The sequence below is a fragment of the Microcaecilia unicolor genome, chromosome 3, assembly GCF_901765095.1.
Source record: "Microcaecilia unicolor chromosome 3, aMicUni1.1, whole genome shotgun sequence".
NCBI lineage: Eukaryota > Metazoa > Chordata > Amphibia > Gymnophiona > Siphonopidae > Microcaecilia > Microcaecilia unicolor.
This window is the reverse complement of record NC_044033.1, coordinates 48633036-48649069: the sequence shown is the minus strand read 5'-3', so window position 1 is coordinate 48649069 and position 16034 is coordinate 48633036. Positions and strand designations below refer to the sequence as shown.

General features: G+C 38.6%; 1 protein-coding gene across 1 annotated transcript in view; it reads left to right on the top strand.

Moving 5' to 3' along the window:
• LYST (lysosomal trafficking regulator) overlaps positions 1-16034 on the top strand; it is a 347836-nt gene that overhangs the window by 232055 nt on the left and 99747 nt on the right. The window contains exons 34-36 of the mRNA XM_030195890.1: positions 7237-7382; positions 7487-7580; positions 13526-13587. Of these exons, the coding sequence (XP_030051750.1) occupies positions 7237-7382; positions 7487-7580; positions 13526-13587 (302 nt within the window). The remainder of the gene's footprint in view (positions 1-7236; positions 7383-7486; positions 7581-13525; positions 13588-16034) is intronic.

The window sequence follows — 16034 nt, the reverse complement described above, 5'->3', positions numbered from 1 at the left end:
TGTACGGTACATGGCCCCATCCATTCTCCCATTGATGCGGTGAAGTAGTCCTGTGCCCTTAGCAGAGAAACACCCCCAAAACATAACATTTCCACCTCCATGCTTGACAGTGGGGACGGTGTTCTTTGGGTCATAGGCAGCATTTCTCTTCCTCCAAACACGGCGAGTTGAGTTCATGCCAAAGAGCTCAATTTTTGTCTCATCTGACCACAGCACCTTCTCCCAATCACTCTCGGCATCATCCAGGTGTTCACTGACAAACTTCAGACGGGCCGTCACATGTGCCTTCCGGAGCAGGGGGACCTTGCGGGCACTGCAGGATTGCAATCCGTTATGTCGTAATGTGTTACCAATGGTTTTCGTGGTGACAGTGGTCCCAGCTGCCTTGAGATCATTGACAAGTTCCCCCCTTGTAGTTGTAGGCTGATTTCTAACCTTCCTCATGATCAAGGATACCCCACGAGGTGAGATTTTGCGTGGAGCCCCAGATCTTTGTCGATTGACAGTCATTTTGTACTTCTTCCATTTTCTTACTATGGCACCAACAGTTGTCTCCTTCTCGCCCAGCGTCTTACTGATGGTTTTGTAGCCCATTCCAGCCTTGTGCAGGTGTATGATCTTGTCCCTGACATCCTTAGACAGCTCCTTGCTCTTGGCCATTTTGTAGAGGTTAGAGTCTGACTGATTCACTGAGTCTGTGGACAGGTGTCTTTCATACAGGTGACCATTGCCGACAGCTGTCTGTCATGCAGGTAACGAGTTGATTTGGAGCATCTACCTGGTCTGTAGGGGCCAGATCTCTTACTGGTTGGTGGGGGATCAAATACTTATTTCCCTCTGCAGAATGCAAATAAATTCATATACTTTCCACAATGTGATTTTCCGGATTTAATTTGTGATGTGCTATCTCTCACTGTTACCAATAACCTACCCTTCAATTATGGGCTGCTCATGTCTTTGTCAGTGGGCAAACTTACAAAATCAGCAAGGGATCAAATACTTATTTCCACCACTGTATATTATGACATCGTCTGCATATATGGAAGGGTTGAGGCCTTGGTGAGATAAGGATTTTGCTAGTGGAGCCATCATTAGATTGAAGAGTATCGGTGATAACGGTGATCCTTGCGGTATTCCACAGTCCGCTTTCCATGGTGGTGATATGCTTGAGTTTGATTTTACTTGGTATGTTCTTGTGGTTAGGAAGCCCTTGATCCAGCTATATCATAAAGAACAACACGCGTAACTCTACTTTCTTTAAGTTACCCAGGAATGTTCTTTAATGTCCTCTGCTTTCACACTATCATGCATCTAACGTCTATGGCTTTAACACTATCATGTATTTTACCATCATGTAACCAAAACTTCTGCTAAAACAAATGTATACTCTTTTCTATTTCTAATATTATGTATTTCACCATCATGTACCCAAAACTCGCTGTAAAACCAAATGTACATTCTCTTCTATTTCCAGCATCCACGATGAATTGTAAGCCACATTGAGCCTGCAAGAAGGTGGGATAATGTGGGATACAAATGTAATAATAATAATAATAAGTATGTTTCCACCAATCCTGAGTTTGTCTAGTAATTTTATTAATATATTATGGTTTACCATGTCGAATGCACTGGACATATCGAATTGGAGGAGGAGGATGTTTTTGCCTGTTGCTATTTCCTGTTTGAATTTGGCTAGGAGAGTGATTAGTACTATTTCAGTACTGTGGTGGGGGCAAAACCTGACTGTGATTCATGTAGTATTGAATGTTTGTTTATGTAATTTGTGAGTTGTTTGGTTACCATGCTTTCCATCAGTTTGACTGCCAACGGGATCGATGCTATTGGACGGTAGTTAGTGATTTCATTTGTTTTTTTTCTTGGTATCTTTTGGTATCGGGGTGAGTAAGATATTGCCATTTTCCTTGGGGAAGAGACCTTGCTGAAGCATGTAGTAAAAAACAATAAAGCTATACAAATACCTTAAAACCTAAAGAGTCCCCACACCCCTATTCCCTTCCACCAACTGCCCTCAAATCTCAAAAACTGAAGAGAACCTGTGTTCTTCTAGCTCTCTCCAGTACCCAGAATAAACAAAATCCACCACTCCATCACTAAACGTCCTCCCCAGCTACCTATTTCCAACCCCACCCTAACAGCAATAACTCGTTTGAAACCAATCCAAACCCAGGCTAAAATGTGACATTGTACCATTAAAAAGTATGCGCATAATTGCAGAAGGAGGTGGTGGCGTAGCTAGAACACTGGCTTTGTCCTTCTGGGATAAGGATTTCAAATCCCATCACTGGTGCCTGTGCACCTCCACCCTCCCTACAGATATAGAATTTGCACATAGCATCCCTATATGCCTAACTTTAGGCAACCCTTTCTCATATGAAGCACAGATACAGTATCCGGTGACCATTCTGTTTTTATTCCACATGCAGATCTGAGTAAGCTACCTCCACATGTGAGGGGTCATGTTGTTTGAAGTTACGTAAGAATGGTGTGGAAGAAATTTAGCCGGAAGATAGGAGAGAGTCCTCAGATTAACCTGCTTCTTCCTTTGGTGGGCAGTGCAGATTTTGAATCTGACTTGTTAGGTGGGGTCTTCAGTAGGTGGGCGGCCAGGCAACTTAGATGGGTTGGAGATCTTTAATGATCAAGGTCGTATGTTATTGTCGGACGAAGTACAAGTTCATTGTGAGTTAGGCACTGTTGATTCCTTCTCTTTTGCTCAGTTGAGTCACTGTGTATTGAGTTTGAAATGACCTCATCTATCTGTCTCCTATGCACATGTCTTTGTGAGCTGGGTTAAATTGGACGTAGAGGGAAAGATACGTCTTAGGTACCCCCAGATGTGGGGTTTGTAAAAGTAACTTGTGCTTGACTGGAAGATCTATGCTGTGAGGTTGATGCATCCAGGTTGCAGGCTTGTTTCCAAACTCTTCCTTCTCTTTTGACTGTGTAACTTTAAGGGAATTGGAATATACATTTTTGTTGAGCGTGCATATTGCCTCTTGGAGAGCCTTTAAGGCCCATCTGTGTGGATGGGTGTTGCCCAAAATGTAGCATTAGTAGAGCTAATCTGGCCCACATGTTTTAGCTCTGTCCTGTTCAAACTTTATAGTCACTATTCTGGGCCCAGATGTAACAAAAATACTTGCTTGTGACTTAGATATGTTACCCCATCTCTTCCTTTTTCAGGAGAAGGAATTGGCTGGAGTACGTCTAGTAGCACTATAGAAATGATAAGTAGTAGTAGTTTTACCTGAAGGAGATGCATCATTTTTTTTCCCAAACCCTCCATTACTACCAAAGAAAATGATACTACTGCATTGGGAATTGCCAATATCACCAAACTCCTCTCAGTGACATAAGCTTCTGTTCGACCTATTACTGATTGAGCACAGGAGTGTGGGGTTGGGAGACACTTGCAGATGGAAGACTTTTCAATTTATCTGATAGAGATAGGAGCCTGGTATTAAATGGCTGATTAGTTTTTGTTTTGTACTTTGTTGCATGTGTGTAAGATAACTTGTTTTGTTTATGCTACTGTTGCCACTATATAATAATGCAGTAATGTTTGCATTGATCTGACTGAAGCTGACTGCTGTTCAGGCTTTGGTTTGGGGAGGGGTAGAGGATGGGTTTATAGGTGCAGAGGAATTTAAGATTTGGAAAATGGAAAAACCCATGTTATCTGTTTTGCTGCTGTGTCCTACATGTTCATAAGGAACTTAGCCGAGATTGGGTGGCAGAGCCGGTGGCGGGAGGCTGGGATAATGCTGGGCAGACTTATACGGTCTGTGCCAGAGCCGGTGGTGGGAGACGGGGCTGGTGGTTGGGAGACGGGGATAGTGCTGGGCAGACTTACACGGTCTGTGCCCTGAAAAGGACAGGTGCAAATCAAGGTAAGGTATACACAAAAAGTAGCACATATGAGTTTATCTTGTAGGGCAGACTGGATGGACCATGCAGGTCTTTTTCTGCCGTCATTTACTATAATGGCTCCTTTGACATATTCCTTGTTATAGATGATGGCTACCTTATGTTCTGTTTAGCATAACTAAACAGAGCATATTTTCATTGTTAGTGCAGGTAAAAACCCACTGAGCCCCAGGGGTTGCCATTGTTTGTGTGTGTGCTATGTTTTGATGTGGTTGAGCTCAATAATGATGTTGAAACAAACAAAAAAAAACTTTAGGCGGTCTGTACTGAATTACCCCCATACATGTAGTCAGTAGGATGGAACCCCTCTCTTATGAGGAAAGACTAAAGAGGTTAGGGCTTTTCAGCTTGGAAAGGAGACGGATGAGGGGAGATATAATTGAGGTCTACAAAATCCTGAATGGTGTAGAACAAGTAGAAGTAAATCGGTTTTTTACTTGTTCCAAAAGTACAAAGGCTAGGGGACACTTGAAGTTACATGGAAATACTTTTAAAACAAATAGGAGTAAATATTTTTTCATTCAATGAATAGTTAAGCTCTGGAACTGTTTGCCGGAGAATGTGGTAACTGGTTTTAGTGTAGTGTATCTGGGTTTAAAAAAGGTTTGGACAAATTCCTGGAAGAAAAGTCCATAGTCTGCTATTGAGACAGACATGGGAAGCAACTGTTAGCCCTGGGATTTGTAGTATGGAATGTTGCCACAATTTGGGTACTTGTGACCTGACTTGGCCACTGTTTGGAAACCAGGATACTGGGCTAGATGGACCATTATTCTGACCCAGTATGGCTACTCTTATGTTCTTACATTCTGTTATACTTTTAGTTTAGGCCCACTAATTAGTGGACAGTGGCTGAATAGTACCTTTATCTGAATGATTTTTGCAGCCTGCCCTTCCTCCACCCTTCCTCCACCCACTGACTGTATGGATAATATCAGGTAATTTAGATAGATTTTTGGCCCAATACTATCCTTATAGTGTATGAAAATGACCAGATAGAGCATAGTTTTAGATTCACCAACTGACATCTGAATATTGACTCCATAGGTTTTGTTTTGTTCAGCCACAGACTGTAGTGTTTAGTGTGTTAAGGCACATGAACATGTCAGGTGTGTCGCAGTAGAAAAAGGTTGAGAACCACTACTCTATAGTGATAGCACTCATAGAATCCAGGGCTAAGTTTGGTAATAGTTTTGAGAAAAATGCCAGCTCATCCTTTTCATTGATGATCTTACACTGCCTGACAACTAAAGTTGTATACAACCCTACTGCAGCTTCTACAGTGTCCTGGAATGCGTTCAGGAAATTGTCAGTGTCAGTATCGTACTTGTTTTCCTAAGCCAGCTAATGGAGGCCTGTGTATTTCTGAAAGAGAAACTGTGTGATAAACATATCTATTCTACTTGAGCCTTCAGGTCTTGTCTATGGTTCAGATGTTTTTCACTCCCATTCAAATTCACCTGTGTATGGTATTGGACCAGACAGGAGAAAGTAGAGGCTGGCCAAAAAGATGACCCCATCAAAGAAAATAAAGTTCACACAGACTCAAGTATACCTTCTAACCAAAATACTGTGGACTTCAATCTCTGGTGCTCAGTAAAAATAACATGGAGGAAAAGACCTCAAAAGGCCATGATACTCAATGAAAACTCACAGAAGATATAGTACTCAATTGACACACACATCATCATTGGCCAAAAAACCTCCATGTACTCTTTTTCTTATCTTTTCTTTGCTGTGCTTTAAAACAATGTATAGTGCAAATCACAAAATCTTCAATAAACAAACTTTTAAATTGCAAGATGGCACTTATCTTTTAGCTCCCCCAACGGGGTTCTGTTTCGCCCAAAAGCTTTATCAAGGGACTATGTATCCGTGTGGCATTGCATATGCTGTCTCACCACGTGCTACTTTTCTTAAGAAATTCTGTAAACCAGTTTCAAAATGGATAGGCTGGAGTGGGGCTTTGACGGCAATTCCAGTAGGTTTAACATAAGGACAAAATCAGGCGGACTTCTATGGTCTATGTCCTACAAACACCAATGAAAGACTCGGGATAAAGTATATAATATCACATTCATTGTTAATTTAAGTATGACATGATAATGAGTGTGATTATTGGGCACACTGGATGGACCATTCAGGTCTTTATCTGCCATCACTATGTAAGTTTTATTCTTGTTTTGTATTTTGAATTTGCATTAAAAAAAAGAAAATCTTTAACTGTTACATGCTCATCGAAGATCCTGCTCCAATACTTAGCTTACCTGTTAGAGTTTGGGATTAGCAGTTCCTTGGTCAAGGTGTACTTGAGCCTAGTAGCAGAATACCATGGCAAATAATGAGAACTCATTTCACATAGTAGCAAGCAAATTCATTAAGCCATTATAACATTTAAAACCCCCACTAAAGAACCAGGGGAAATATGTTTTACCGGGGGACAAAGCATGCATCCAAAAAAACAACTGAAATGCAACAGTTGGATAAGTCTTTGCCCTCCCCCCCCCCCCCCCAACCTCCCAAGTTGATACTTTAGGGAAGCATCTTTGGTGATAGTTGCATCTGTGAGTCTGTCGGGATAGGTGTTCACAAAAATTGAACACCAAGGTGTGTCTGTATTAGACCATGGATTTTTATAAACCATGTTTACTATTCTTGGGGTGCACTGATATGAAATAGGAAATGGAAGTCTGTTTGTAGGCCTGCCCAGACCATTCTCTCTTTCTGCCCTACCCATACCCCCTTGCCATCTAGATGTAGTGAGCATCCCCTACATGTTTAAAATCTGCCATTTACAGCTGGGGTTGCTTCTAAAATAAGGGTCTTTACCTTTTGGCTATAAAGCAACAAAAAGCTAACATTTTGCAAAGGGATGTAGACTTCCTGTAGCAACTATTTCCAGTGTTAAAGCTAGGTCCTAACCTTCACTTGTTCTTGCATTGAAATTTATTGTAATTAAGTTTTGAGAAAAGTGGTGTGAACTCTAGTATTAAAAGTCTCAAAGAGATGATAGTTGGTATTAAAGAATAACATTTGCTTTAAATGGAGATATTGAGTGGTATCTTGCACCCTTCTTTTCTCTGCCTGATATGTGTTTCTGGTTCCTTTTCTATTGAAACATCGACATTCTTATTTATGTATTTATTGGTTTTTAAAACACCTTGTATGTATATTTCTATTTAGTCATACGATTTTTGTATGGCATTGTTGTATTTATCACTTGTACCTACTGAGCTTGTAAAATAAAAACAGTTCACAGAAAAACTTTCCAATATATTCACTTTTCAGAGCACTTTGGTATGATGCAGATTGCTACCCCACTTCTTGGCAACTAGACCCAACCGAAGGTCCCAACAGAGAGCGGCGACGTTTGCAGAGGTCCTATTTAACAATTCCTAACAAGTATATTCTTAAGGATCAGCAAAAACAGGAAGGTAACTTTTAAATTACTATACTGAAATAGTAATAAATTGTATTATTTCCATGGATACAGTGAGTGTTTTGATAACATTATTCCTTTCTTTGTTTTCCACAAAAGTAATCAAATCACCGTTGTCCTACTTATTTGAAGACAAAACTCATTCCTCTTTCTCTTCTACTGTAAAAGACAAAGCTGCAAGCGAGTTGATAAGGTAATTTTAAAACTGAGAATATTATTGCATTGATAATGTAGAACATATTTTTTTTCTTTGTCTTTCCCAGCAAGACCTTTCTTCTGACTTCAGTTTTCAAATAATTTTCAGATATTGCTAATAATTCCTTTCTCATTTTTATTACGAAGTCATTTTCAGTGGACACAGTGGTCATTTTCATTATCGGTGGACACAGTGGTGCTCATTTTCAAAATACATAGATTTACAAAGTTACATAGAGGCTCATTTTCAAAGCACTTAGCCTCCCAAAGTTCCATAGAAACCTATGGAACTTAGCCTCCCAAAGTGCTTTGAAAATATGCCTCATAGTAACCTATGTGCTTTGTAAGTCTATGTGCTTTGAAAGCGAGCCTCTGCATGTCTCATTTTCCTCACATAAAGCTGCCTCTTGTGGCAGGGGGAAAGTGTTAGTGTTGTAGGACTAGAGAGTCAAGAACAGCCCTTTCCTCACTTTATCCTACCTTTCCTCAATGGTAAAAGGTTGTGTGGATCATATGGTTCTGTTACTAAATCTCTGTCAGAGACTTTTTTTTTTTTTTGCAACTGGGAATTCTAAATACCAGAAAAACAAACCAATAAGCCAGGAACAGTAGATAACCACAATAATATGCATGTATTCTTTATCTTACATAAGGCTTACAAACTAATGGGTTTTCTGTGGGGCCTAGTGCTCTCAGTGGTTAAATTTAGCCATTGAAAAAGTAGGTAATCCCAGAAGCATTACCATGGTTAAGCAGAGAAAGACTTAACCACCTACTGCTGATTCTTATTGCTGTGAATTCAATTAATAAACTCACTCACTTATAATCTTCTAAACAGACGGGGGTAATCCACTAAGAAATAGTCCTCATTCAATCCAGCGTCTCTATATTCTACAAACTTTAACAGAATTATAAGTCACAGACCTCAGTAGCGACTCGTTTCACAAGAGCCAGACACACTCCTGGCTCGCCTTGCCTCCTCACTGGTCTGTATAGACTTAACTCATTCAACTTACTTGATTTAACTTTGCTTCATACATTTTTTATATATGATTTTTCATATAGTGTGCAAAGATTGAGGACTAGACCCTGATGCAGCCTATGCAAAACATGCTGCATGTCAGCCTGTGGTCTCTCAATTGAATATGATAAGTATTATGAATATTTACATATTTTTTAAAGAAAAGTTTTTGATATAACAATCATATAATCATATATAAAAAAGTATGAAGCAAAGTTAAGTCAAGTAAGTTAAATGAGTTAAGTCTATACAGACAAGTGAGCAGGCAAGGCGAGCCAAGATTGTGTCTTGCTCTTATGAAATGAGTCGCCACTGAGGTTTGTGACTTATAATTCTGCTCTGCACAGTCTATAAAAGTTTGTAAAATATAAAGATGCTGGGTTGAATGAGGACTGTTTCTTATTGCTAGGCATAATAATTTTGCTGTTAGTCCATGGTGATTAAATGGCAGGTTTAATCTAGTGGTCAAAGTTTGGTTTTCTAAGTTTATTATCATTTTTAGTCACAACTATGTGCAACTGAAAATGAACATAAGATCTTTAAGTGTTCTGGGGTCAGCTCAGAATTGATCCCTAAGCTATCATATTGTTGAAAGCAATCAATGTCAGACCTCTGTAGTTGTCTTTTGAATATGTACTTGGACACCATGACTTGCTTCTGTGTCTTTTATGAGTTACATTTTTACTTTATTTATAAGGCTTTATATACCACATTCCTGAATAAACATTCAATGCAGTTTGCAATTAATAACAAATAGTACAATATCACAACAGAATCATAAAAAATACAATTAAAAAACAAAACAGAGAATTACAGCATAAAATTCAACAGAAACATTAGCTGTAAACCCAAAATAAAAGCATAGCATTAAAAATAGATATGATCACCAACATTCTATCCATCTGCCTTTGTAAGAACATCAAAAGCTTCCCTTGGCTAGTTTTCAAAGGCCTGAATGGTTTATACCAATGAATTGTAACCTACAATAGGATTTCCAATCTGCAGCATCTTAAAAAGTAACACCAAAGCCTTAAATGATATCCACTGTTCAATAAGCAGCCAATGTAACTACACCTTGACCTGAAGAACACTGTCTCATTTCTGGAATTCCATAGCTATCCTGTCCTCTGTATTCTGGACTATCTGCAGCCATCTTATTCAGATGTGCGTTATAGAAGAAGAAACTGCATTAAGCCAGAATACCGAGCACAAAATGATGAACAACAACAATGCATAGAGGTGAACCATTTAAAAATGGTTTCAGTCTAACCAAATAAAGTTTGAAATGCATTCCACATAGCTGAAATTTGAGATCCAAAACTAATCTTACTGTCCAAGAATACTACAAGATCTTTAATTGTGTCCTTTGGAGACCCCAAATCACTTTTCTTCGTTTTTATTTTATTTATTTTTTGTTACATTTGTACCCCACACTTTCCCACTCATGGCAGGCTCAATGCGGCTTACATATTGTATACAGGTACTTATTTGTACCTGGGGCAATGGAGGGTTAAGTGACTTGCCCAGAGTCACAAGGAGCTGCCTGTGCCTGAACTGGGAATTGAACTCAGTTCCTCAGTTCTCCAGGATCAAAATCCACCACCCTAACCACTAGGCCACTCCTCCACCCTAAACCAATCACCTTTTCCAAATAACAAAACTTCAGTTTTCTGATCATTCACACAAGGCCACCACTTGTTTCTGATGCTTATTATACATAAACACAATCTCCTCCTGTCTGATTGTATCGCTGGCATAACTTCTGCTCTAGTAAATAGGTTTATTTGCTAATTTTACTTATACATTTTCCTGATTCTTGGACCTTATATTGTGGACTGAGTATATTGAAAATGTTTTTCTGTTTAGTTAATTTTCTCTTTGTTATTGTATAATTTCTGATATTTCTGATAACTATTTCGTTTATGAATGTTATAAAAGAAATAATAAAGAAAATTAATAATAAAAAAACACAATCTCCTCTGGCATGGTTCTAATAGAAATACAATCTGTATGTCATCAGCATAGACAAAAAAAAAGCAATCATAGAAATATACTAAAGTACCCAATGGGCAAAGAAAAATATTGAAAAGAAGAGAAGAAAGTACTGAACCTTGCAGTACTCCTGTAAAATTCTCTCCTACTCACCAGTAGAATCTCATTTCCCTTATCCTTAAAAATTCTTTCCCAAATAAAAGAACCATGCCATTCCAAAACTTTACCTCCTAACCCCACTTCCCTATATGTTTAAATGAAAAGTTAATAATCCACCAAATCAAAGGCAAAAGAAAGATCTACAAAAATCAAAATTGCTACCTCTATCATGTCCAGGTACGTATATAACATAAGATTAGTTATACTGGCTCAGACCCATGGTCTACCTAGCCTAGTATCCTGCTTCAATAGTGGCCAATCCAGGGTTACAAGTACCTGGAAGATTCCCAAATAGTAGTAAGATTCTATACCACTGATCCCAGGACGAGCAGTGGCTTCCCCCGTGTCTGTCCCAATACCAGACTATGGACTTTTCCTCCAGGAACTTGGCCAAATCTTTCTTTTAAAAACCCAGATGTGCTAACCACTGTAACCACATCCTCCGGCAATGAGTTCCAGAACATTTCCTCCTATTTGTTTTAAAAGTATTACTGTGTAACTTCATTCAATGTCCCCTAGTCTTTGTACATTTTGAAAGAATAAAAATTTGATTCATTTTTACCCATTAGATTTCTATCATATCCCCTGTCAGCCATCTCTTTTCCAACCTGAAAAACCCTAACCTCTTTACCCTTTCCTCATATGAGAGGAGTTCCATCCCTTTATCATTTTTGTCACCCTTCTTTGAACCTTTTCTAATTCTGCTGTATCAAGGTGAGGTCACACCATGGAGCAATACAGAGGCATTATAATATTCATTGTCTTTATTTTCCATCCCTTTTCTAATAATTCCTAGCATCCTGTTTGGTTTTTTGGCCGCCACCACACACTAGGCAGAAGAGTTTAGCATATTGTCTACAATGACACCTAGGGACCCTTTTACTAAGGCATGTAGGCACCTACGCACGTCCAACATGTGGCAAATTGGAACTACTGTGTGCCCCGGGTGATAATTCCATTTTGACAATTACCGCCCAGTTAATGCATGAGACCTTACCGCTAAGTCACATATAGTTGCTAACAGAACATTCTAATAGAATTTGGCCAATAACTCAGGCCTATAGTACACTGTACATGTTAGACATTCCAGCCTTTTTCCGCCCTGGAAAAGGGCAGATTATAAATAATAAATCTAATCTAAATCTAAACTTTTACTGCAACCCTGTCTTAAGGGAGTTAGTATACACTCATTCTGCACCTGGACTAGCATGCCACACACACTGTAACTTAGATCAGTTCCTTATCCCTTGCTTAACTATGCAACGAACTTGCCTTGAGTTTAGCTAGCCATCAAATTATCCCAATTGACTCAGTACCACACATCTTGCTCCCATCATATATCTGCTCTTGGTCCCTCAGCTATATGGTAAGCCATATTGTAGAAAATCTTTAGCATCATATCTATGTTAGTTGAATGTTCTAATGCATGCTTATTAGGTGTATCAGTATTATGCTAACATTGTATTATATCTCTGGTACTTGAATTCCAGTGCTGTTCAATGTGTACATTTTTGATACTGTTTCACGGTAGTTCTATTATTAGATTTCAATTTACTGTTTTCAAGTTTACCTCATTTGTTGTATTTATGTTTATTCTTGGTTATTTTACTATTGTTATGCTGTTAAAATTGTAAGTCTTATGTTAAACTGTATGTGCTGTACACCACCTTGGGTGAATCTCTTTATAAAGGCAGTTAATACATCCCAATAAATAAATAAATACTGAAGCAACTAGGCTGTGCTAAATTTAGCTCGATGAAGCACAAGTTAGTAAACAAGTGGATGAGAGCTCATTAGCCCTGTATTCACATATTTTGAATATGTGACTTTCTTTTTTAGATACTCTGTTTTCACTCCTATAGGACAAGTTAGTGTGTAGCACTAACACAGACACACACACTAAAAGTAACATGTATTAATACGAGTCATTTTATCATTTTGAAAGTGGTAAAACCCATTATACCTTAAACGTAGAGGCTACTTTCTTGTTTTGTTTATAGCTATTTCAGTGAAGAGATCACTCAACAGATTTCTGTAGGGTCTGTTAGTTATTTTCTATAGTATAATTAAATTACTTGAATGTCCTATGCAAATAATTCAAGCCTGTATAGTCTTTCTACATACATAAGCTTATTATATAGGTGATCCTTTATTGGACCACTGTAACATTTGGATATACTTTTTAGGTAATGAGTAGTCAAAACTGAATGCTTACCCTTAAATGTGTTTTGACAATCACCTTGTAAAATGAAAGGATGATGTCCTTGTTCCTTGATTCTAGTGACCTTCTACTTCCCAATCCATGTTTAATGCATGCCAGGGTGCTCATCTTTGGCTGCTGCTGCTTGATTTGCTTTGTGTACTGATTCTGTTTATCATGTTATATACTTACCCAGATCTTTTTTCTGATTAGTGTTAACAAGTAGTGTCCCATTCGAAGTATTTAGCTGTTAGTTTTCTTCCTAATTTCCTAAAGTATTTATACGAGCCTTTGTATACTGAACAACATGTAAAATTAAGATACCATATTGGAGTACACTACACTGGCTGTGATGTGTTCAGATTGGAGATGAAATCACTTTGACAAGCAGCTGGTTATGTGCACATTTTACTGAGTTGTACTTTCCAATCAGATGCTTGTTACATTATGTGTGTCTCTTTTTTTGTTTGTTTGTTTTTGATTCTTTAAACATAAAGAATTAAAAAAATCAGTAAAGACCTTCCCAATGTTTTTTTTTTTTAATAAAATTTGTTTATATGCCTATTCACAGGGTTAACCGAAGGTGTATCAGTGTAGCTCCTTCCAGAGAAACAGCTGGTGAACTATTACTAGGTTTGTGAATATTTTTTTAAATTTCTTTATACTGCAAGTGATTATGTCATTAAGTCTATTTGTGTGCATTCTTTGATTAAGTAACACTTAACATAGACATTTCTAATGTTTCAGTTTTTCCCCTTTTTAATTTAGTGCTTTTCTTTCTTTTGCGTGCATTTGTATCTTATAGCTATGTACACAGAATCTGAAAAACATTGTATGAACTCCATTTTGCATAGCAGCTCTACCTGAGAAACAGGACATCCAGGACAGAACAGAACATACACATTTTCTTGGTATTTTACAAAAGGCTCTGCTGTAATTGCCAGAACATATAGTAGGAACAGCAATTTTATAAAAATAGCTGTAGACAAAAAGAGTAGCATCACTCTGCAGCTTCCACATGTAAGTGCCATCATTTTAAACATGGAAGTGGTGATTTTGCAACTTCCACATGTAAATACTGGTACTTTAAACATATACCTTTCAATTTTCAAAGTTATTTAAGCAAACAGGAGAGGCTCCTGCCTGCTTAAATCGCTCAAAGCTGCCCAACTGTTGATATTCAGCTGCACTTAACTAGGCAGTGCTGCTGAATATTGGCTTTGACTGGCCATAAAAAAGCTGTTCTAAATTCAGCTGCCCCTATTGAATATCAGCTGGGACCTACATAACTATGTAGAGCCCTCTGAGCCCCCTCCTGCCCACCAAAACAGTCTCCCTCCTTCCCTTCCCTCTCCCCCTAGCCCGTGACATTCACAACTCGCCTCCCCTAGAACAAACCCCCACCCCCTGAGGTTTGATAGACCCAGGCCTACCTTCAATCTCTGGTGGTCCAGTGGGGATGATGGGGACATGCTGGAACCCCACTCGCCCTTATTGGCAGCATCCTCAAAATGATTGCCACAACCTCTTGAAAAATAAAGGAATGTGTTTCTATCAGTTTTCTTCTTGAAGATGGTGGTCTCAAAACCATTTGTTATCCTTAACACATAGATATCAGAAAATGAATCTCTTCTCTGTGGTATGTGATTCATTTAATGTTTTTGAATTCAAAAAAGTCAACAGGTCATCTAATACAGTGTTTCCCAAGTCCAGTCCTGGAGTACCCCTTGCCAGTCAGGTTTTCAGGATATCCACAATGCAAATCAAGTTCATGCATATTTATCCACTCCTTCCATTATATGCAGATCTCTTTCATGTACATCCATTGTAGATATCGTGAAAACCTGATATCCATTGTAGATATCGTGAAAACCTGACTGATTACTCTAGGACTGGACTTGGGAAACACTTATCTAATATACCCGACTAAAGCAAAAGTACATCTATAGTGTTTGCTTGATAACTTGTTGACAAAATCCATTGTGTCTCAAATGAATCCATAAATAAAACTTGCCACGGAGGGTGCCATTGTCGCCCCCTTGGCCACCCCCGATAGCTGTTGATAATTATTTTTTTGTTTGAGGATTGTTTTTATCAGCCATGGTGGCTAAGTATACTATAAACGATGTAGAGATTGATTGCAACCATCTAAACAATGTGTAATACCCCGTGGTATTAACATATATAAAGACTGCACATCTAGTGTCACCAACCACAAGTCATCAGCATCTTCCATATTGATGTTTGACAGCTTTTTCATAAAGTTAGTCTCAAATCTCGAATGTACAAAAATGTTGACACTGCCTTAGGACATAAGAAGTAGTTGATGGAAGCTGATAAGGGCTAAAATAGTGACCCTTTACTGGAAACAATTGGTCGACCTGGTGGATTATTTAAAGCTTTATGAATCTTTGGGAACATATACAAAACTGGGACTATATCTTCTTTGTATATAAAAACTATCTTTCTCGAGATGTGATATACCCTGCTGAAAACCCCATATCAACTAAATCTAATGTTTGTTTTTGCAATCAACTCATGAGGAGAAAATTTTTCTTCACCCAACGCGTAATTAAACTATGGAATTCGTTGCCGGAGAACGTGGTGAAGGCGGTTAGCTTGGCAGAGTTTAAAAAGGGGTTAGACGGTTTCCTAAAGGAAAAGTCCATAAACCGCTACTAAATGGACTTGGGAAAAATCCACAATTCCAGGAATAACATGTATAGAATGTTTGTACATTTGGGAAGCTTGCCAGGTGTCCTTGGCCTGGATTGGCCGCTGTCGTGGACAGGATGCTGGGCTCAATGGACCCTTGGTATTTTCCCAGTGTGGCATTTCTTATGTACTTATGAGGTCAGCATCCAAACATCTATACTCAGTGGCATTGGAAAGTTGTCTCTCAACCTCTATTTATGCATGCATGCATTTGTGCCCCTCATTTTCTAACCTAGTGGTAAGTTCAGTGTGCCTTACAATTAACTTAGGTAGACAAGTATCAAGTTGTGAGGGTGAATGCAAGCCTGCTTCAGTTATGTCTGTGATCTTGTGCTATGGTGTGGTGGCCGAGATCTCCTTGGCTA